At 34.9% G+C, this 22,814-nt stretch overlaps 2 protein-coding genes across 3 annotated transcripts; both read right to left on the bottom strand.

Moving 5' to 3' along the window:
* Positions 1 to 14,126: 14,126 nt before the first annotated feature.
* LOC112716845 (protein VAPYRIN-like) lies at positions 14,127 to 16,314 on the bottom strand. Its single transcript, XM_025768863.3, has one exon. It carries the CDS (start codon positions 16,097 to 16,099, stop codon positions 14,480 to 14,482), a length of 1,620 nt encoding a protein of 539 aa, XP_025624648.1. The 5' UTR covers positions 16,100 to 16,314; the 3' UTR covers positions 14,127 to 14,479.
* Positions 16,315 to 20,450: 4,136 nt separating this feature from the next.
* On the bottom strand, positions 20,451 to 22,308 carry LOC112716843 (uncharacterized). 2 transcript variants are annotated; one of them, XM_025768861.3, is made up of 2 exons: positions 21,692 to 22,308; positions 20,451 to 20,675 (listed from the first exon to the last, which is right to left on the bottom strand). In XM_025768861.3, exon 1 carries the CDS (start codon positions 22,092 to 22,094, stop codon positions 21,729 to 21,731), a length of 366 nt encoding a protein of 121 aa, XP_025624646.1. In that variant the 5' UTR covers positions 22,095 to 22,308; the 3' UTR covers positions 20,451 to 20,675; positions 21,692 to 21,728. The 2 variants fall into 2 exon arrangements, with proteins under 2 accessions (XP_025624646.1, XP_025624647.1); XM_025768862.2 differs by having other exon boundaries at positions 20,451 to 20,672; positions 21,692 to 22,306.
* Between the last annotated feature and the right edge of the window lie 506 nt (positions 22,309 to 22,814).

The following is a 22,814-nucleotide window of genomic DNA, read 5'->3' as shown; positions in this document are numbered from 1 at the left end:
CAAAGTTATGGTTGAATATGATTTAATATGGCTATTAATTCATTACTAATTTGTAATCATTTCAATAAATTAGACAACTAGTTTAGAGTTTTAAACAATTTTTAATACCAAAAACAAGAATTGAACTTTCATAACGTAGCTAAGAAAAAAAATCCTTTTGTTTAACCACAAAGTACTTTTGTTGCTTTAACATTGCATTTTCATATTAATTAATTTAATTGGGGCTTTAGTTGGTGGAATTTTAAATTCCATGTGATCAATTTGATATTTTGATGACATAATTAATATTTTGGGGAATATTTTTTTTTACCAATAATTATTTATTGTTCTAAGCATGTATATTTCTAAAAGGTAATATGATTATATTATGATAATTACCGTAACTATATATAATATTTTAAAAAATATTATTAAAATTAAAATAATATTTTTTATTGTTAAATAATATCTTTTAAAAAATATTACTTAAAATAGTATTACCAAAATATAAAAAAAATATATTACTTGAAGTGTATGGAAAACATTATTGATATAATTGAATAAACGCTTGACTCACCAAATCAGGAAGGTGGAGCTTTGAAAGCATAATAAATACCATATCAAATCAACAACCAAAACCAGAAATAATAAGGAAGATACAAAAGATTCACGACCATCAAAAGCAATATATATATGGTAAACTAATGTTTATGAGTGGAATATAGAAAAAGTCAAACCTAAAAAAGACAAAAAAGATAAGTTAAGAAAAATTAAAATTTTGTTTCTTTGTAATATGGGTTTTCAGAGGTATGAATTTGGGATTAGTTCACAGAGTCCTCATTCTCTAAGTTGAGTTAGTTCTTAGAAGTTAAGTAAGTTTGGTTTTAATTTAGTGGTATTTTATAAGTATAAACATAGGTACAATTTGTTGAACTTGGTTTGAGTTCTTAGATTTTAGATGAATTATAATTTAATTCATCCGAATTGATACCAGTTGATATGACCAGTAAACATCGGTTACAAGTTATAGCTCGGTAACACCTAAGATCCGATCATAACCGATGATTTCATCATAACCATAAATAATCATTAACCAATAACGTCGGATTCACAATTAATCCTCCTCCCGGGCGTTACAACCCAAGGAAAACGGTCGACCATTTACACTAATATAAAGTAGACAAGAAAAGTCGAGAGGGGTAAGTCATATTTTTCTAAGTTAAGATCTATCATCCATTTAACACTAACTTGAGCGTCGGAGTGCTTTTGCAGGTACCCACCCTCATTGTTCATCCGCTGCCAACGTATATCTTGATCCACTTCAGGAGTTCGCCGACCTTATCAGAGGACGAGCTATACCTCGGAATAACAAGGCAAGAACATTTGGCGCCCACCGTGGGGCCATACCTTGAAATACCACTCGCAAAGGCCCCAAAAAAATCCCTAAATACATTCATGGCTGATGTTCCTCCCCCAACCTCATCCGAGCTCCTACGGATGGTGACTGAGCTTCAGCAAGCAAATCAACGGATGGCGGAGAAAAATCAAAGAATGCAGGATCAAATCGCGCAACTAGTCAATGCTCGGCTGGAGCATAACAATGATCGCCACAACCGAGAAGAAAATCATGAGCGCCAATCGATACCGACCCATGTCTCCGAAACACCTCAACAGGAGGAGGAAGGGGCCCATGGAACCGAGGAGGCCCAACCAAACGCCGAGGAAGAAGAGCGCGACAACTCTACTGGCCCATTTACGGCCGACATCATGAATTTTCAACTCCCAAGACAGTTCACCTTGCCAACAACTTTAACCCCTTATGATGGGATGGGAGACCCGAAGCAGCATATTAAAAAATTCCGATCTATTATGATCGTTAACGGTGCATCCGACCCTATTTTATGTCGTTGTTTTCCCTCTTTTTTAGATGGTCCTGCACTTGACTGGTTTTGCTCTCTGCCTACAGATTCAATATCACGTTTCCAAGAACTAGCCAAGCAGTTTGAGGATCACTTTGCAGCATCCGCAATATACTTGCATGATTCTGACTACCTGACGACCATCAAGCAAGGCCCACAAGAAAGCCTGAAAGATTATATTACACGTTTTACGAAGATCGCCATGAGAATCCCCGACCTTCATCCTGAAGTCCACCTCCATGCCATTAAAAGCGGTCTTCGTCCGGGCAAATTCCAAGAAACAATTGCTGTGAGTAAATCGAGAACCCTGGCAGAGTTTCGCGAAAAAGCCAAGGGGCAGATAGATGTTGAAGAGCTTCGGCAGGCCCGCAAAGCAGAAAAATCAGCCGCCGTCAAGGATGATGATAAGCCCCGGGACAGTAAGAAATCATTCAAGCCAGTTCCCCGTTATGAATCATACACCCAATTCAACGCAAAGAGAGACGACATTATCAAATAAATACTCAACTCCAAATTAATCAAGCCTCCTCGTAAGGCCGGCGCTTACCCGGAATCCAAGACTGTCGATAAATCCAAATATTGTACTTTTCATCAGAAACATGGACACACAACCGATGAATGTGTGATCGCTAAAGATCTCCTAGAACGCCTAGCGAGACAAGGTCATCTCGACAAGTTTATCACAGGACGTATGCAGAAGAATGTAACCTCGGCTTCTGACCTTGCGGCAGCAAGCCCCTCATCAAAAGAAAAAGATAAGGCACCAGCCCAGCCCAGAGGAATTATCAATTGTATTTCAGGAGGATATGCGGGAGGCGGACATACAAGCTCGGCCCGAAAAAGAACTTACAGGGCCATGTTGGCCGTTACAGATGCTCCTAAAGTTCCTCACCCAATCCAGGATTTCCCAGAAATGACTTTCGGTTCAATCGACTTTAATCATACTGATCCTAATTATGACGATCCAGTGGTGATTTCTATTCAGTTGGGGGATTTAATAGTCCGCAAAGTACTTCTTGATCGCGGAAGCAGTGCCGATGTCTTATTCTTTACTACGTTCGAAAAAATGAAACTAAGTAACAAAATTCTACAACCGTACCATGGAGACTTGGTCGGATTTTCAGGGGAGCGAGTCTCTGTTCTGGGTTCCGTGTGGTTACAAACCACACTCGGTGAGCATCCATTATTTAAGACACAAGACATTCAATATCTTGTAGTCGACTGCTTTAGTCCTTATAATCTTATATTAGGTAGACCATTTTTAAATAAATTTACAGCAATCGTGTCTACAATTCACCTTTGTGTTAAGTTCCCTGTGCAGGATAATTTAGTAGCAACCATCCATGGCGACCTCCATGAAGCTCGGCAATGCTATAATACAAGCTTGAAGCCCATCAAAAAGAGCAACATGGTGCAGGTCAACTCCATACAACCTGACCAGCCAAGGTTGACAGAAATCGACCCAGGAGCCGACTTCAAAGATCGGCCAATGCCAAACGAGGACTTAACAAAGGTCGCCCTAACCGAGGACCCTGCAAAATTCACCTATATGGGGACATCAATCAGTAAGGGAGAGCAAGAATCACTCATAAGGTTTTTGCAAGAGAATGCCGACTTATTTGCTTGGACGCCTGCCGATATGCCAGGAATAGATCCATCTGTTATTACGCACAAATTGGTAGTTAACCCAGAAGCTCGCCCAGTCTCCCAAAAGAAAAGAAACCTCGGAGCGGAAAAACGCCTTGCATCCCTTGCCGAGGTCAAAAAGCTCATTACCGCTAACTTCATCAAAGAAATCAGGTTTACAACATGGCTCGCCAATGTTGTTATGGTAAAAAAGAGTAACGGTAAGTGGCGCATGTGCGTCGATTTTACTGACCTAAATAAGGCGTGTCCTAAAGATGCTTATCCTTTGCCCTGCATTGACACTTTAGTTGACAATTCTTGTGGTTATAGTTCATTAAGCTTTATGGACGCATATTCTGGCTATAACCAGATCCTCATGCATCCATCTGACAAAGAAAAGACTGCCTTTATAACTGAATATGGTAATTATTGCTATAATGTTATGCCTTTTGGTTTAAAGAATGCAGGTGCAACATATCAGCGACTCATGAATAAGGTCTTCGAGAACCAAATAGGTCGGAATATCGAAGTTTATGTGGACGACATGGTCGCCAAAACCATGGTCGGCAACTCTCACATTCATGACCTAGCCGAGATTTTTGGACAGATCCGACGATACAATATGAGATTAAATCCCGAAAAGTGTGCGTTCGGTGTTCGCGGAGGAAAATTCCTTGGATTTATCCTCACCAGCCGAGGAATCGAAGCAAATCTGGAAAAATGTCAGGCGATCCTTGATATGCAGAGTCCAAAAACAATAAAGGACGTTCAACGGCTAACAGGACGACTCGCGGCCTTATCCAGATTTCTACCCTGTTTGGCATCAAAGTCTCTTACTTTTTTCCGATGTTTAAAAAAGAACACCAAACATTTTGAATGGACCGAAAACTGTGAAGCCGCATTTCAAAACTTAAAACAATTCCTTTCAAAACCACCCGTTTTACAAAAACCAAAGCCTAATGAGCCATTGTATATATACTTGTCTATTACTGATATGGCAATAAGTTCTGTCCTTGTAACAGAAACGCAGGAAGGTCAACAGCCGATCTATTTTGTAAGTAAATCACTGCAGGGCGCCGAGCTTCGCTACCCGAGGCTGGAAAAGCTCACGCTGGCCTTAGTCTTCTCTTCGAGACGACTCCGACCATATTTCCAGGGGCATACCATCATTGTCAAGACCGAACAACCCCTTCGGCAAGTCCTCTCGAAACCAGAATTAGCAGGCAGACTTATCAAATGGGCCATTGAGCTCTCTGAATTTGACATCCAATACCAACCGAGAGGGTCCGTTAAATCCCAATACTTAGCCAATTTTGTGGCCGAACTTACCCAACCATGTATGGATGAACAGAGCCCCGATTGGATCTTGTTTGTGGACGGAGCTTCAAACCCACAAGGGTCAGGGGCAGGAATACTATTAGAGAGTCCAGAAGGTATAATCCTCGAGCATTCTCTTCGGTTCTCCTTCAAAGCTAGCAATAATCAGGCCGAATACGAAGCCCTCATCGCGGGGCTCAGGTTAGCAATTGATTTACACATCGCCAGCTTAAAGGTTTATTGTGATTCGTTATTAGTAGTCCAACAAGTAAATCAGGTCTTTCAAACTAAAGATCAACTTTTATTGAAATACTTAGAACTGGTTCAGCAGTTGGTAAATGGTTTTCAAAAAATAGAAATTCGCCACATTCCCAGAGACCAGAATCATAGGGCTGACATTTTATCAAAATTAGCCACTACACAGTCACAAACAGCAACACTATTACAGTCAACTTTAGATAAGCCGAGCATACACATCATTAACACTTTAAACGCGGTCAATGAGACTAGTTGGCAACTACCTTACATACAATATCTAAAAGATGGCTCTCTTCCGAAAGAGATCTCAGATAAAAAAAGATTTCGGCGACAAGCCTCTTTTTTCACATTAATGAATAACGTTTTATATAGGCGGGGGTACTCCCGACCACTTTTGAAATGTTTGGACAGGAATGAAGCTGATCTTGTCTTAGCCGAGGCTCATGAAGGAATATGTGGCATACACTCGGGGGCAAGAAGCCTGGCACAGAAAATACTTCGAGCAGGTTTTTATTGGCCGAGTCTGTGGGAGGATAGCAGAAAGAAGGTTAGAACTTGTGACCAATGCCAAAAGCACGCACCAATCATTAACATCCCAGCCGAGCATCTTCATCAGTCTGTAGTAAGTTGGCCATTTAACCAGTGGGGGATTGACATCCTCGGCCCGTTTCCCACTGCACCTGGACAGATGAAGTATTTGGTAGTTGCTATCGACTACTTCAGCAAATGGATCGAAGCACAGCCCCTGGCAAGAATCACATCCTATCAGATGATATCCTTTGTTTGGAAATACATTATATGCCGATTTGGAATTCCTCGACATGTTGTCACAGACAATGGTCGGCAGTTTACCGATCATAATTTTAAAGATTTTTTGCAGAAACTGAGGATAAATCACCATTTCTCATCTGTGAAACACCCACAATCTAATGGCTTAGCTGAAGCCGCCAATAAGGTCGTCTTACACGCATTAAGGAAAAAGCTCGACAACGCTAAGGGGCTCTGGGCCGAGCTAGTTCCAGAAGTATTATGGTCATACAATACTACAGTGCATACATCAACTAAGGAAACCCCATTCAGATTGGTCTATGGATCTGAGGCTATGATTCCTCTGGAAGTTTCGCAACAATCCTTACGAACGATAGCAGAGAATCATGATCAAGCTCGCAGAGCAGAACTCGACTTAATAGAAGAAATCAGGAATACAGCAGCCATTCGCCACCAAGCTCTACAGCAACAACTAAGCCGAAGACATGCGAAACGAGTTCAACCAAGATCCTTCAATGTCGGAGATCTGGTGCTGAGGAAAACAGAAGAAGCTCGCCGACCATCTTCCCATGGGAAGCTCGCAGCAACATGGGACGGACCCTACCGCATACTAGAAGTCCTCGGGAGAGGAGCTTATAGACTATAGCATTTGGATGGAACAAAGATCCCAAGTACATGGAATGTCTATTCTTTAAAGCAATATTACAGTTAAGGCACAGCAGAATGCTAGTACTCTTTTTCCTCACTTGAGATTTTTCCCAAAAGGATTTTGCTCAAGGAGGTTTTAACGAGGCTAGCTTGCCAACGTTAGGTTGTTAAGGTACTGTTTTGAATAAAACTCATTTACATTTATGACATTTGATAGAATATGACTCATTTACATTTATGATGGCGGAGATAAAACACAGTAAAACTAGATAGATCTTCAAGTTGAATCACACCTTCTTTGTCCTGTTCCGCCGCAGTAATAGCAACCTCAGTCTTCCTTTTCTTAAAAACTATCCCCTTTTTCTTAGGTGGGGGCTGGTCAACTTCACCCCCTACATCCATTTTTTCAGTATTCGAAGATGAACCTTCAAAATTTTTGGATTTAAACCGAGCCCTAAGGGTAGAAGCTGAAACTCCAGAAAATTTTCCAGCTGCACACAGATAAAAAACAAGCAATTAGAGAAAAACATTATTCTATCCAAAACTACTCAAAACAAAGTATAATTCAAAGACCTCACCAAAATAATCCACCATGGCCGACTTGTTATCTTCCAAAGGAAGCAATTCGGACACAGACATCAGTCCCCCCTTATCCACCATTTCAATCAGAAAAGATATAATACACTCATTCCGGCTACTTATCAATTCAGGACCTAAGATATGTTGCGGTTGGCAACACCAGTACAAGGGGAATTTTTCCCCAAGATGCTCATCTAAATAAAACGGGAAGTCCTCATCCACTGACTTGATCTTCAAAAACATTTCCTTAAAATCTTTTAAAGGAGGATTTATATAATTTGAAAACCGAAAAACCTGGTGTACTGTTTAAATTTACCCACAAACCCTTCCATACCCCTTTAGCTTGGAATAAGGAAAAGAAGAGCTCCAGCTCTGGATTAACTTCCAAAAAGTCCATTAAAATCTGGAAACACTTTATGAACGCCCAGCCGTTAGGATGAACCTGTGATGGGGCACAGTTCATTTGTTTCAGAACATCACATTCAAACTGACTAAACGGAAGCCGGACCCTTAGCTCTTCTAAGACACAAGTATACATAAAGAAATTTTCGAAATCCTTTTTTCTGTGAAAAACACGATCAGAACGGCTGCATGGCAGCAATTCCAACCGAAAGCCAGGTTTCACTATCCTAGCTACACTAACTTGATTAACGCTATCCTGATCCACAAACAAAGAAGCCCTTATTTTGACATCCTCCCCAACCCAGTCGTACAGTTCTTCATCCCCAATCTTGGGTAACGATTTTCCCTTTTTCTCACTCATCGTTCCTTATTGAGTAAGAAGAATAGAAGAAAAGATAAGTTCGCAGAAAGGGTAGTGTTACTAACCTCTAGTACTCATAATGTGTAAAGGATTCTTAATAAAACCCTCCAATGTATGGCAGGAAGAAAAATGCAAACCATTCAGTTACTTAACTCCTTCAATTTATGGTGCAATCAAACACCATTAAATAAAGCACACTTTCAACGGTTAAAAAGAAGTCTTGGAACTTGCACCTATTTAGAAACAATAATAATTGAAATTTTACACGTATCGACAATGACCAGTCTTTTCAGTTACTAAAAGTAACTTTGAAAGAGATATGCTAATCTGGGGGCACGGTGTACCGAGCTATAACCGCCTACCATAAAAGCTCAACCTATCTCTTTAAAGTCAGGTCAAGCTTAGGGGCTGTGATATGACCAGTAAACATCGGTTACAAGTTATAGCTCGGTAACACCTAAGATCTGATCATAACCGATGATTTCATCATAACCATAAATAATCATTAACCAATAACGTCGGATTCACAATTAATCCTCCTCCCGGGCGTTACAACCCAAGGAAAACGGTCGACCATTTACACTAATATAAAGCAGACAAGAAAAGTCGAGAGGGGTAAGTCATATTTTTCTAAGTTAAGATCTATCATCCACTTAACACTAACTTGAGCGTCGGAGTGCCTTTGCAGGTACCCACCTTCATTGTTCATCCGCTGCCGACGTATATCTTGGTCCACTTCAGGAGTCCGCCGACCTTATCAGAGGACGAGCTATACCTCGGAATAACAAGGCAAGAACACCAGTAATTAATTCAAGGGTAAAGTATACATTTTGTCTTTGAAGTTTGATAAAAGTTTTAAAAATATGTTTAAGTTTTATTTTGTTTTAATTTTGCCGGAAAAGTTTTCGATTTGCATCAAATATATCCCTGAAGACTAATTTTTCAAAAAATTTAAGACCAATTCAACAATAATTTTATAAGAACAACCCTTAATACAAGCAAATCAAGTATAATTTTTATGGATTATTGTTAGATTAGTCTTAAATTTTTTGAAAATTTAGCTGTCAAAGGTATATTTTATGCAAATCGAAAACTTTTAGGATAAAATTGAAACAAAACAAAACTTAGGAGATATTTTTAAAACTTTTACCAAATTTCAAAAACAAAAAATATACTTTATCCTTTGATGAGTTTGGAAAACTCTAATTTAAATTGATGATGATCAAACATTATTAACAGCAAAATTATTAATCTAATTTTGATTCATATATGTTAATTAATTAATTTTGTTGTGCAGATATAAAATGGGCCGAAAAATAAAATTCTGGTGCAAGCCCAATTCAGCCTTGGTATTAGTATATTATGATCATATATGGCTGAAATTATTGGGCCGAAATAAAAATGTTGCTAGCCCAATGATTAAAATATTCAGCATTAATATGAAGTTAGCTTCTTGTGGCTGAATGGAAAATAAATAACTTGGGCCAGAATGAGTTTAAATGCTCCAAGCCCAAAAAAGTGTTCCTCATGCATGATCCGAAATATACTTCATCAGGAAAGCAAATATTGATATTTGCCTATGCCTTCCAACGGATCTCAATTCCAACCATGTGATGGATTTCAAATTCATTACATTACCATTTATTGCATGGGAACTAAGAGAGAGAATTTGACTTTGATTTGATGGGAATCATTATGATTCTTGCTACACGCCACTCTAAGGGAAGTAAAAGCAACTTTTACCAATTAATTGGTTTAACCCACTTAAATGCTTTTCTTCCAAGATTGCCTATTCACTCTCTCTCATCTCTTTCTTTCTTTGCTTCGGTCATTGTCCAGGAAACAATGGAAGCAATGTTCAACAACCAAAAGAAAGAAGAAGATGCATACTTCAAGATCATCGAACTAATGATGGCAAGAAAACATAACAAAAGAAAAGTATGCTGTGGCTAAGATCTGCATCACTTATGGTAAGATTCTGTGATGAGATCTTAGCTTCTTCATACCAAAAATGGTTGATCAAGATTCGGCCAGCAAGAAAGATCTTTGGAGGATGGCTTGTCTCTGATTCTGCTCAACCACCACAAGAAGTAGCTAGAGTGGCGAAGTGATGGAGGAGGCAGAGATTGGAGCAGATGAAGCCATCATCATCATGAAGCATCAAGGGCCAGAAATCCATCTTGGGGAGCAAGCCAATGATGGAGCGCTCGGATTGATGAAGGGTGATGACCAAGGAAGGACTAGAGGTATTTGCATGTTGGTTATGCGTGAGTTACCTCTTCTCTCTTTCTGGCCGAACCTGTTTGTTCTGCATGGAGAAGAAGTTAAGCTTGGTTTGTTTGGTTTCAACTGTGGGCCCAATCCAACTCATTTCTGATGCTATTTAACCCAAGGAATGAAGAGAAAAACACATGTTAGTTACCATTAGTTTATAGTTTAGTTTTAGAAGTAGTTTCTAGAGAGAGAAGCTCTCACTTCTCTCTAGGATTAGGATTAGGATTAGGTTTTGGTTCTTAGATCTAGGTTTTAATCTTTGCTTTCTTCTACTTCTACCTTTCAATTCTTTGTTGCTACATTCATCTTCTTCTATTATTTTGTTGTAATTTCCTTTATGTTGTTCTTATACTTTGTTGTGGATCTACTATTGTGCCTTCCATTTTCTTTCAATTCAATAAGAGGTAATTCATAATAATTGTTCTTCTTTGCTTTTCTATTGTTGATCTCTTGCCTTTGTAGTTAGATCTCTCTTTAATTCTTGTAATTTATGTTGTTTACTTTTATTGTCTTTTATGTGTTTGTTGAAATGCCTCTTCTAGATATAGTATAGATTTTGTTCCTCTTGACCTAGGTAGAGTAATTAGTGATGCTTGAGTTATCTAATTCCTTTGTTGATTGGTAATTGGAGAGATTGCTAATTGGTTTGGAGTGCACTAAAGCTAGTCTTTCCTTAGGAGTTGGCTAAGACTTGTGGCTCAAGTCAATTCATCAACTTGACTTTCCTTTATTTAGTAAGGGTTAACTAAGTGGTAGCAATGAACAATTCTCATCACAATTGAGGAGGATAACTAGGATAGGACTTCTAATTTTCATACCTTGCCAAGAGCCTTTTATAGTTGTTAGTTTACTTTCTTGCCATTTATCTTTCATGCCTCTTATCAAAACCCCAAAAATAACTCAACCAATAACAAAACACTTCATTACAATTCCTAGGGAGAACGACCCGAGGTTTGAATACTTCGGTTTATAAATTTAGGGGTTTGTTTTAGTGACAAACAACTTTTTGTATGAAAGGATTATTGCTTGGTTTAGAAACTATACTTCGACGAGATTTTATTTGAGAAATTCTAAACCGTCAAAAATCCAATCATCAGTCAGCACTTTACAATTTGTAATATGGTTGATTATAGTGAAATTCCATCATTGTTGTGATAGAGACTGGATGTAGGCTGCATTGCACTTAGCAGCTGAACCAGGATATATCTGGGTGTAATCTTCTCTCTCTACTTCTCCATTTCTGTTTCTACTGCACAGAAGCTAAAATCAAAAATATCTCGTGCCAAGTGACGAGACAAAAGTAAAAAATCTCGTGACAAGGGACGAGACAAAAACATAAAAGTCTCCTCAAAGATCAGAAAGTGTAATCAAGAAAAAAAGGGCTAAGATTCAATTCCCCTTTCTCTTAGCCACTGAAACCATCACCCTTAATTCAATTATAATAAAAAAAATTCTACTATAATTTATTATAAAGATTATGGGTGTTAAAAACTGAACTATACCAATTTTTACTATTAAACCAAATCAAAATTTATAACCTGACATGTCTATGGTTGAATCTGTATTTTTATATACAAAGACATACAACTCTAATATTTTTATTAGTATAAATTTCTTATTCTCCGATCAAGTATTTGTGTTGGAACAAAAGAGTTGAAGGAAATGCATGCATGGTATTGCAGGGGAGGAGAAGGGGATCAGGAACAAGAATGGTTCAAGAACATGTGTGTGAAGAAAGATGGATGAAGATGAAGAAAAAAGATAGAGAATAAATGTTTGGATTATATTAGGAAACCAATAATTTTTTTGAATAACATGAACAATGAGTCTTAAAATTGATTTAATTCAAGTAAAATACACTACATTCTAAATTACTCATCTAAATTTTAATATTAGAATCATTCACAGTAAATTGAACATTCAATATATATTATTCACATTGTTTAATATTTTTATTGACTATTATTTTAATATTATTCTAAATATTTATGTTGCTTGTGGGTGAACGAGTTGCTTCTTCCACATGAAAGAGAAGGAATGTGTTTTTATGCTATTTGCCTCATTGTAATCTACTATATAGTATCGTATTAAGAAGCATATTGGAATCAAATTCTTGTAACTATCATCTCTATTCTACACTTCTTTGAAAACATTGTCTCCATTTTTGATTTATAATTATTATTTGCTAATATGATTATAACAACCACTATACGTGTAGTAAACTAAAATCAGCCCAAAAATAATTAACCGTCAGCATAGAATATATAATAAAATATAAAATATAAATAATATTTTTGTTTATTTAATAATAAATAAATAACAAACTAATTATCATTATTAATAAATTTCTAATAGAATAAGAGAATGCAACATACGATATCATTATCCACAAAGCTTCTTGATTTTTGGTGATAGAATGAGAGTTGAATCTTAGCACCTTTTTTTATTGGATCTTAATTTCTAATTTTTCAATAAACTTTATGAGATATTTGTGCTTTTTGTCTCGTGTCGAATTAGGAGACATTGTTGTTTTGTCTTGTACTGAGTTAAAAGATATTTTAATTTTTGTCTCTTGATAAACAGAAACAGAGAAAAGAGTAAGGAAAAAAAATTAACACCAGATATATCCTGATTCGGCCACTAAATGCAATGTGGCCTACATCCTGTCTTCATCACAACAACGATGAAATTTCACTATGTTTTCACAACATTACAAACACCAATTTCTCCTTAAGAACTATCCATTCGTATCAAGGACAAATTTGACACCCAATCTGAATTTGACTAGGACTAAAAACCTAGCTTTCAACCGCAAAGTGCTAACCCAACTTGTAAGGGAATCCCCACAGAATCATGACTCACAACAAAAAAATGTACAAAGAAACTCTGAGACATCTTTGGCTTTTTCTCTAATATTGATCACTGAACTTTTTTCTCTCATTGGCTTTTTCTTACAAACCTCACAATGTTTGTATTTTTCACCATGATAGACAATACTAGAAAAAAGAAAACAAAATAAACAACATTGGAGGAGAAAAACTCTATTAGCTTTGGATAGCTAAGAGAACTCTATGCTTTCACTATCTCTCATTGATCTCAACCCTTAGCCGTTCACCCTTAATATAAAAGGAGAAGCTTCCAAGGTTGAAATCGGTTCAACCAAATAACTTCTTCTCCAACCAAAAGCAGCAACAGTTTGGATAAAGAGAAGAGAGAGGAAAAAACCAAAATCAACATGCATGTATCTCTCTCAACCCTTTTTATCAAACTCATTCAATCTGAACCCTTGATCTTGACTTTGCCTCCAAGAAAGGATTCGGATCTTTGAAAAGCTTATGACCCATGACAGCTTCTTACCTTTTATTTTTGCTTCTTCCTACGTGTAGTTCAGCGGCTATCTTCTTTTTTTGATGAACAAAAATGAAAATGAACTTTGCACCTCATATTTGCTTCTTCACCGAGGCAGATTCTTCCTTGTCTTGGTAAGTAAATTCTTGAAACTTTTCTTCAAATCATGCCTTCAATGACAAAAATCTTATTTTTATTTTTCTTCAGATCTTTTTTCATAGCTTTTTGCTTTTATAGGCTTCTGATAACTTCTTCACCTTTCTTTCTTGATGGATGTGACCAAAAGACAAGAAAGATGAGAGAGAAGAAACAATACTTTCAATGCATAATAAACTCAATTTAATTTTAAGTTTCGGTTACTTATGCATGCAATTAACCAAATTAAATTTTAAATTCCATTACACAAAAAAGTGGATAACCGAAGCATGCTAGGAGACTTTGGCCCAAGTTCATCATTCTTTTGGTTTATCAAAGTGGACTTATGATTTGGACTTGTTCTTTAATTTGAATGTTCAGCCATTAATTTTTTAAATTATCTTATCCAAGGTTAAGCCTTTTTCAATGATCAATATTGGGCTTATGTAATTTTAGCCCAATAAAAACCTAAATTTATTTCTTGCACACTAATACACACACTAAACAAACCATTAAAAAAAATAATAGTTTAATAATTTTTTAATTAATATTTTAATAATATTTGACTCTCATTTTAATTAAATATAAGTTTTCCAACTCAACATTTGGCAATATTAACATCAATGTTTGATACCTATGCCATTGTATACGAATGGATGGTCCAAACTCCGAATGCAAAAATGTTCTCGAGTATGAAAACCAATTAACATCATAAACAACATTGTTGACAAATCTACAGTTCCCATTCAACAACTTAAGAATTACACCAGCCAAAAGCCTCAAATCATCTCCAATAATAATTCTTCTCGTTATAATCAATTTCAAAACGAGCTTATAGCTATAGCTAGCTAGCTTTAGAGTTTAATTAGAGCACAGCCAAAGGCGTTGAAGAACGATCAAAGTTATTATTATTACCCCGTACCACTCTGCTCCTAGAGATCTTTTTCTTCTTCATCATCAAACTTCCATCTTCCATGTTTTTCCCAAAAGGAATTACAGCAGGCGCTGCTATCTGATTCAAATTGTTATCTCTCGTAGCGCCTCCATTAACAAGAATCCTTGTGATCCCTACATAGTGTAACGACTCCGCTATTTGCAGAGCAGTTACACCTTTGCTGGTTCTTCCTTCCACGTCAGCGCCTTTCTTCACCAGAAACTCCGTGACGTCAGCATGACCCGACTCAGCAGCGCAATGCAACGCAGTGTAACCGTCTTCGTCCTTCGCATCAACATCGATCCCTTTTTCCACCAAAACACGAACCGCATCCATTCTCCCTTTAAACGATGCTCTGTGAAGTGCTGTCCATCCGTGTTGATCTCTTCCATTGATCGATGCGCCACTTTCTAGAAGCTTCTGGATTGTTCTAACCTCGCCTTTTCTCGCTGCCACGCACAAGTTATCACCCAACCGAAGCGCGTCGAAGAGACGCGCGTGTCCGTTCTCGGCTGCCATGTCATACGCGGTCTTGCCCTGTAGATTTCTCACGTCTTTGTTCGCGCCTTTTTGCAGTAAGAGCTTTACCATGTGATCGTCACCGGTTGATGCTGCCATGTGCAAAGGAGTGTCACCTTCCCGCGTGTTTCTAACGTCCGTTCTCGCGCCGTTTGCCAGAAGGAGCCTAGCGCAATCCCTTCTTCGCTCTTCCACGGCGAGATGTAACGCCGTGTTGCCATCTCTTGTGAGTGCGTCCACCTTGGCACCTTTGAGAAGGAGAAGCCTTAGAACCTCCACGTGTCCCGCTCTAGCTGCGTAATGAATCGGTCCGAACACAGATGATTCGGATCGTTCTGGGTTGGCTCTGTGGGCCAGCAAAAGCTCCACAATCAAGGCCTCGCCCGAAGAGGACGCGGCCTCGAGCGGGGTGGACCCAGAACGACTCGAAGCTTCTATGTCCGGCTCGAATTCAAGAAGCAGCTGAACAAGATCAGCTCGCCGTTGCGAAATCGTGAGGTGAAGCAACGATTGTCCTTGTGAATCAACGGAATCCACAGGCTTCCATGAGGGGTCACTCTTTTCTAGTACCTCTCTGATTTCGTCCATTGAACCATCGGAAACAAGCTGAGCCAGGATCTGAGACCCAACGAACATGATCTTGATTCCACTATCTACAAAGACTTGCTTCTTCTTGGTGGTGAACCAGTCAGTGGGAACAGCGTCGTACATGGAGGAAGGTTCTTTGATGGTTGCGCCGGGGACGACGACGCTGTGGAGAAGGAAGGAATCATCTGTGTGAGGGAAAGAATGTGGAAGATTGGAACCCGGAGGAAGGTAGTAGAAAATCTCAACAGTTACGGTGCCTAACGGTGATATGACACCGGTTTGTGGCTTGACGGCGTAACGAGTCCTAATGAGTGGCTGAAGCCTGAAAGCCACCGGCATAGTGTACATGACGTTTCTCAAGGTGATCCTGCCTTGACATTTTTGACCAGGTTCAACTCTTATTGGGACTATGTTTGAGGGGTCTAATCTTATTAATCTATCCATCTCTACTTACTTGGAAGAGTGTTGAGAAAAATGAAAGGAAGTGAAGAAGGTGAAGTTTGAAGGGGGTATTATTAGAGATTGGGGGATGCAGAAGGGGCCGGCTATGTTTTAAGAATGTGCCAAGTGGTGGGTGAAAAGATCAATGATGACTTGTTCTATTCGGCGTCTTAACTGTCAATAACTCAATGCAGTTATATACTTCCTTGGCTTCTCTCTAAACAATATTATACGGAAATGCTAAGAAAACAATTACTATCTTGAACGACAACATGAACAATTATCAATTACATTATATTATAATTTAATGTTATTAATTAAATTTAAGATTAATTTACTCTTTTAATTCTATTAATTCACATCATTCAAATATTATTTAAAAATATTATTAATTACCTATAATTTTTAATACTATATAAGCTTTGGGGTACCTTTAAGCAGTCAACATTGGAGCCAATATTTAAGTATGAAAAAACCTTTCAAACTTTTATTTGAAATTTAATTAAAATAAATATTCTAAATCTAAATTCAACAAAATTTTATTTTATATTAGATTTATTTTACAATTTATTATAATGTTAACTGAAATTAATTATTATAATATTATTTTTTTAAATTACTCTTATAAAATATTTTTTATTTCTACTACTTAATTGAGAGACTTAACAAATTAAAGTAACAGCTAGATTGCACATATTTTTTTTATATATCAACAACATAGTAGACATAACAAAACCTATATAGCAATTATTCTAGAATCCGTCTTATATCAACAAGAAAAAAATAAAGAAATATGATTAGATAAAGAGTTAAAGACATAATAATAATTGAATGATAAAAAAATAGTCAAATTTATTAGCTAAATTATTAATATACATAGTTGTGTTACTAAATTTTTAAATAGAATTTCGATTTGTAACCGATGAGTTCTTAGTTTGATAGGCTGAGAAATACCATACACAACTAAAAAAAACTCTCGTTCAAACATCTTAATACTTTAAAATTCTCACTTTGATTATGTATATAGATTAAAAAAATCATTAATTAATATTTTATGTTTATTTTCTTTGTCATTTCTTATGTTCGCTAATCGAATTAATTATTGTTGCTTATATTTTATAAAAACAACTATTTGTTACTAAAAAAATTAAATATAGAATAATTACCGTATTTCACTATTCGGAGTGGAGAAGTGTACAAGTCGAAGGATTATTGTAATTCAATATGTCTATTTCCTTTTGCTGCGCGTCACTCTCAGTGTTTTGGTTTACGACTATTTTACAAAGAAAGAGCCAAATTTTGTTGTTGAATTAGACATAATTTATGAGGAGCCGTTAATTTTGGTGATAATAATAACATTATTAAAAATGGGACTATGATGAAGTGTGAAAATTCAGATTCTTTTGAGATGCTTGCCTTTTCTCTCATTGTTTTCTATGAATCATTCATTCCTTAACTAGTACGAATAGGTACATCAGGTGGATATAATCATATAATATTTGGTTTGGCAATGTGGGAAAACATTCCACTGCGACCAACGAGAAGCATTAACGTTTTGTGTTGCCAAGTCTGAGTACGCAAGAAACATGATTCGTTTACTTGGCCAAACCATAGTATGGACATAAACAAATGGATACTCTTATTTCCTTTTTGCTTAGCACTATTAGTTTTTTTATTTTGTGTTTGATTTGATGCGCCAAGTACACTGAAATGTGAAATTTGTTAGTTATAATTATTGGCACAACTAACTTGGGATAGTGGAATAGTCGCTCACTCCTCCGTTTAATTAAGTGTCGAAAATTTAAATCTCGTCTTATACATACAGCAATTTATTAGTGAGTGACAAGTCTTTAGATGAAACTTAGATCCACAATTAGTCTTTATTCTGTCGAACTAAGAAATACTTTAGAATATATATAAAGAAATATTTTTAAAATTTAGAATTTTTTGTTTATTTTAATGTTCTTAATGAGATTATTTCTTTGCTTAATGATAACTCAAAAAAAATTTTGTTAGGACGAAAATAATAAATATAGAAAGTTTAAGGTCCAACATTTTTATTGAAATCTGATCAGCACTTAACCATTAAAAGAAAAATGAGTAATCCTATATATTATTGATAATGATTAATTGATGACTACACGTCACAAATTTTGCCGCGCGCCTAGCACTCCTCAAATAAATATACTAAAAAAAACTAATTCAAACATGCAAAAGTATTAGGCAGAACACGCACAGCCATTTGCCTCAAGTGCAAGATGAGGATCAGTTCTTACTTTGGTCTTTGGCAATAGTAGTAGAAGACAAGTAGAAAGAAGAAGAACATTTAAATAATAAGAATAATTGTGTATGAAACGTTCAAGACTACATGTGGAGTCACCTGAATTCAGCTATTATTGCATTAGTGCATAGTTGAAATTAAGAGTCCCCTTTATGGCATTTGAGCTTACTTTAGGAGAATAGCATGTGGCAGAATATCACAAATAACCATTTATGTTTCTTCTTTTATTAGCTAAGTTTATACTTTATAGAACAAATTAAAATAGTTCAATAGTATATACTATGAGATTTTATGACTTAGAGATTTAGATTACGATTCTTGTTGAACAAAAGACATATTTTAGCATAAGGTATATATATATATATATATATATATATATAAAAGAATTTACTTAAGCCTAACAAAATTATACAAATTCTAACAAAGAAACTCGAATACTTGAATTAATAATAATAATAATAATAAGAGAGAGAGCATGATCGTCCCTTAAATATAAATAAAAATACTATGTGTATATTAAAATTTAATTACTATATATTTATATATAAATAGTACATATATAATTTAATTTATTTTTAATACATATTTTATATTTTATATTTTAATATATATTGATATTTGATTTTAATGATAAATTTTAACTTACACCTAACATAGTTTAAATATAAAATAAGAGTTTTAGCGATCACCCCTTAAATATAAAATAGGACTAAAACTTTAATGAATAAATTCTATATACAATTTTACATGTTAAGTTTATTTAAAATTTCTTTTATCTCACTTTAATCTCGAACAAAATTTGCTATAAATTTTCAACAACAAATGGATGCTCATCATCTAGCTCTAGGGTTATATAACCTTTTAATTTATGAGAGTAGACAACAATAACATAACTAAATGAAACAAATAACTCTAAATTAGTAATTAATTTGAGGTTATCAAAATTTTATAGTGTTTTGGTATTGGTACAAACAATTTTGTGAAATGTCGACAAAATTAAAATAAATTAATCGTTAGGTTATTATCGTTTAAATTTTTTAAAAATTTCAAAGAAAACAAATATAGAATAATGTTATATATATAATTTCAATATAATTTTTTATTTTTTAAGATATTTTTTTAATTTGACAGGTCAAATACTAATTTGTTATAGTTAGTTGTTAGATGTTAGCCAATAAATTGTTGCGCACACAAGGGGAATTTGAATATCGATATTTGCTTAAATGTATGAGTTAACTAGTCAAATAATACGTGTTTCAAATGTTCATGATATGAAGAGTTCAAATATTATTTAGAAATTATTAGTTTATATTATTTAAAATACTTTGATACCAAATGATAAGGAAAAAAAAAGAATAAACAAGACAAGAATAGAAAAGATAAATTGTAATTGAAATAGAAACAAAAAAAATTGAAATTGAATACAAAGACAATTACTCTACTTTTTATCTAATTTCTTGATGCAATGAAAAATCATCAATCTAACTTATTCACACCATAATTTGAAAATTGAATCGAAGAGATTTATCAACTTTCTACCAATTTTCTGCCTCACTTGTCCGCACTATAATTTTATCACAAAATCAAAAAGTATTTTGGCACTTTTAATCACTCAATACTACGACTATAATAGTTTAAGGTATTTATAACTTCTTATTAGGTTAAAATAAATAAAATCCTAAGCTCATAAACATAAAACTCAATCTAATAATTAAATAAATAAAATTAAAATATATCAAATTAAATTAAATATTCTAAAAATATAAATAAATAACTTTTAAATAATATTTAAACTCTTTATGTCAGGAAAACACTATTGCAAATTGACTAACTCAAGTTGTTTAAATTAATTTCAATAATATTAACACATTCACGAGACTAATGGCATTGAGTTTGTGACCTCAAGTTCGAATATTTTAAGGTTCTAGGTTCCTTCCCCCTTTCCAACGATGCCAAAGGGTAAGATGCCATTTTCTTTGCTTATTAGTGCAAGCATGTAAATCATTCAATTCTATAAGCAATCATACAACTGCCAGAATATCTCGTGGGTAATCTTTTTGTGAACGCAAGATCTCACTAACAATTAAAAATCTTCATTTATTTCTTAAAGCTTATGTACAGCCAACCGAAACAAAGTAGCTAGTGAGGTTATACATTTACGATATATAAATTTAAAACACAGAACTACTAAACCAATTTCAGAAGAAAAAAGAAAAAAAAAAAGAGCAGAAAGAAACATAATCATCCCTTTCTTAATAATTATTTTAGGCTCCTCGCTGCCATGGCCCCATACACCTACTACATGCATGACAAAAATAAGAAACCAAGTTTAGTCCATATTCTCTGTATAATCAATATATATTTACAACAACAATAACACCTAGATTCAATCTATAATTTTTAATTCACTGTATGGTTTACTACATGAAAGGGTTTAGATTGGAGTTAAATTGGATTTTGACTGTTTGAAAAAAAAAATATCTGCACTAAGAATTGGTGTCAACGACAAATGCGGATCCAAATGTGTCCTTGACTCTTTTTCAGTTTTTCTACATCATACAAAATTTTTCACACTATTTTCCCTTAAATTTCCACCTTTAAACTATTCTAATTATATTTACCTTATGTTATCTCATATTACATATACTTAATCTCATTAAGATGGCAAATTGTATTATCCTAAAAAAATGTGTTAGTTCAACAATATATATAATTTAATTTTCATACACATTGTAAAAGAATTTTTTAAAGACAATTAATAATATATTATTGCCATATTAGAAAAATAACTAATTTTCAAAATTAATCTCATCTCATATATATTCTCTAAAAGTTAAATTTAAAAAAGAGAAGTATAGATAACTAATAATATTCTTGAACAATGAGTGAACAATATGAATTAATAGGATTAAAAGAGTAAATTTAATGAGTAAGTAGTGTACTTGTATTTAATTAGTGGTTGTTCATGTTGTTCAAGAGAATCATTGTTACCTAGACTCCCTTTCAAAAAAAAAAAGACAAAACTAAAGAGTTTTGTCCTATTATTTTTGTTGTTCAAAACTCAGAAAGTCAAAAGCCAAAAAACAAATAACACATTTAAATTGAGTTGAGTTTGTCCAGTAATTAACTCATTTATCGAATTTTGTCTTTAACAACAACCATTGATCAAATGAAAAAACAAAAAAAAAAAACAAATAGCAAAAAATAGCATTTAAAGGTCAATAATAATGGCCATGGTGATAATCCGATAATAATCACACATAATCTCAGATTGTCGGTTTAATTATCAACAAATTAAAACATAGTTACACTACCTTAAAGATGATTAGCATTAAGCTGTAGAATGAAGATCTAATCACTGTCGCTGCCGCTGCCGCTGCCGCTGCCGCTGCCGCTACCGCTACCGCTGTCGCTTTTATGGTCATGGTCATCATGGCCATCCTCATGCTTCTTCTTGTCCTTCTTCTTTTTCTTCTTCTTCTTCTCTTCACCCTTGTGCTCGTCCTTGTCATCATGATCTCCATGGATCTTGTCCTTGATCTTGTCCACAATGCTATCTCCATCATCATCCTTCTTTTCCTTCTTTTTCTTCTCATCATCGTGATGATCCTTGTGTTCTTCCTTATGATCTCCTTTGTGGTCATCACCTTTGTGATCACCATCCTTGTTCCCTCCAATATGGAGGACCTCTTCAATCTTTTCGATGATTCCTGACATTTTTTTTTTCTAATTTGTTTTCGGCTTTAATTTTCTGGTGTGAGGCACAAAGGTTGTGGTTTAGTGCTATTTATAAGCCCGGAAAGGAAATGAATTAATGAAGGATAATGTGAAGGGATTATCACAAAGGGTTGTAATTCAATGCTATTACACGGCGTTGTTAATTACCGGATATTGTTTTACTTTTTCTTTTTTGGAATACTTAAATTGCCATTGTTTAAGATAAGCCTCCATATATATATATGCCAAGTTGCCAATCTAATCTTGGGAGATTTCGGAAAAAGAATTTATTTTTTTATGCCAATGTGTAAATAAAAAATAAACATTAAATCAATCTATACATAAAATATATATTATAATTATATAACCATGTTTAGTGGATATAAAAAATTAGTCACTAAATTAAATTATTTGTATAAAATATTATTTTATCAATTTTTAATAAATTGATGGTGGTTCGATTCTAATGGTTTGGGAGCGAAACCAACTCGTCTTTTACAAGTACTAATTTTCTACAAGTGCATCAATCGAATTAGACGAATATTAAGATAGAAAATAAGTTCAAAAAGTGCAAAAGGCTAAAAGAAGTGCAAAATAAAATATTCAAAAAGTAAACTTACTGAGATCAAAATAGTTTACATTGATATTTAAAGAAAGTGATTAAAATACCTTTGATTGAATTAGAGGACTTTTGGCAGGAAACTTAAAGATACTAAAAAA

Source organism: Arachis hypogaea, chromosome 10 (assembly GCF_003086295.3).
Source record: "Arachis hypogaea cultivar Tifrunner chromosome 10, arahy.Tifrunner.gnm2.J5K5, whole genome shotgun sequence".
In the NCBI taxonomy this organism is placed as follows: Eukaryota; Viridiplantae; Streptophyta; class Magnoliopsida; order Fabales; family Fabaceae; genus Arachis; species Arachis hypogaea.
The sequence above is the reverse complement of the archived record's forward strand: the minus strand, read 5'-3'. Positions and strand labels throughout refer to the sequence as shown.

What these genes read in the sequence shown, in the direction of transcription:
- LOC112716843 (XM_025768861.3), bottom strand. Translation starts at nt 22,094, where the DNA reads ATGTCAGGAATCATCGAAAAGATTGAAGAGGTCCTCCATATTGGAGGG.
- LOC112716845 (XM_025768863.3), bottom strand. Translation starts at nt 16,099, where the DNA reads ATGGATAGATTAATAAGATTAGACCCCTCAAACATAGTCCCAATAAGA.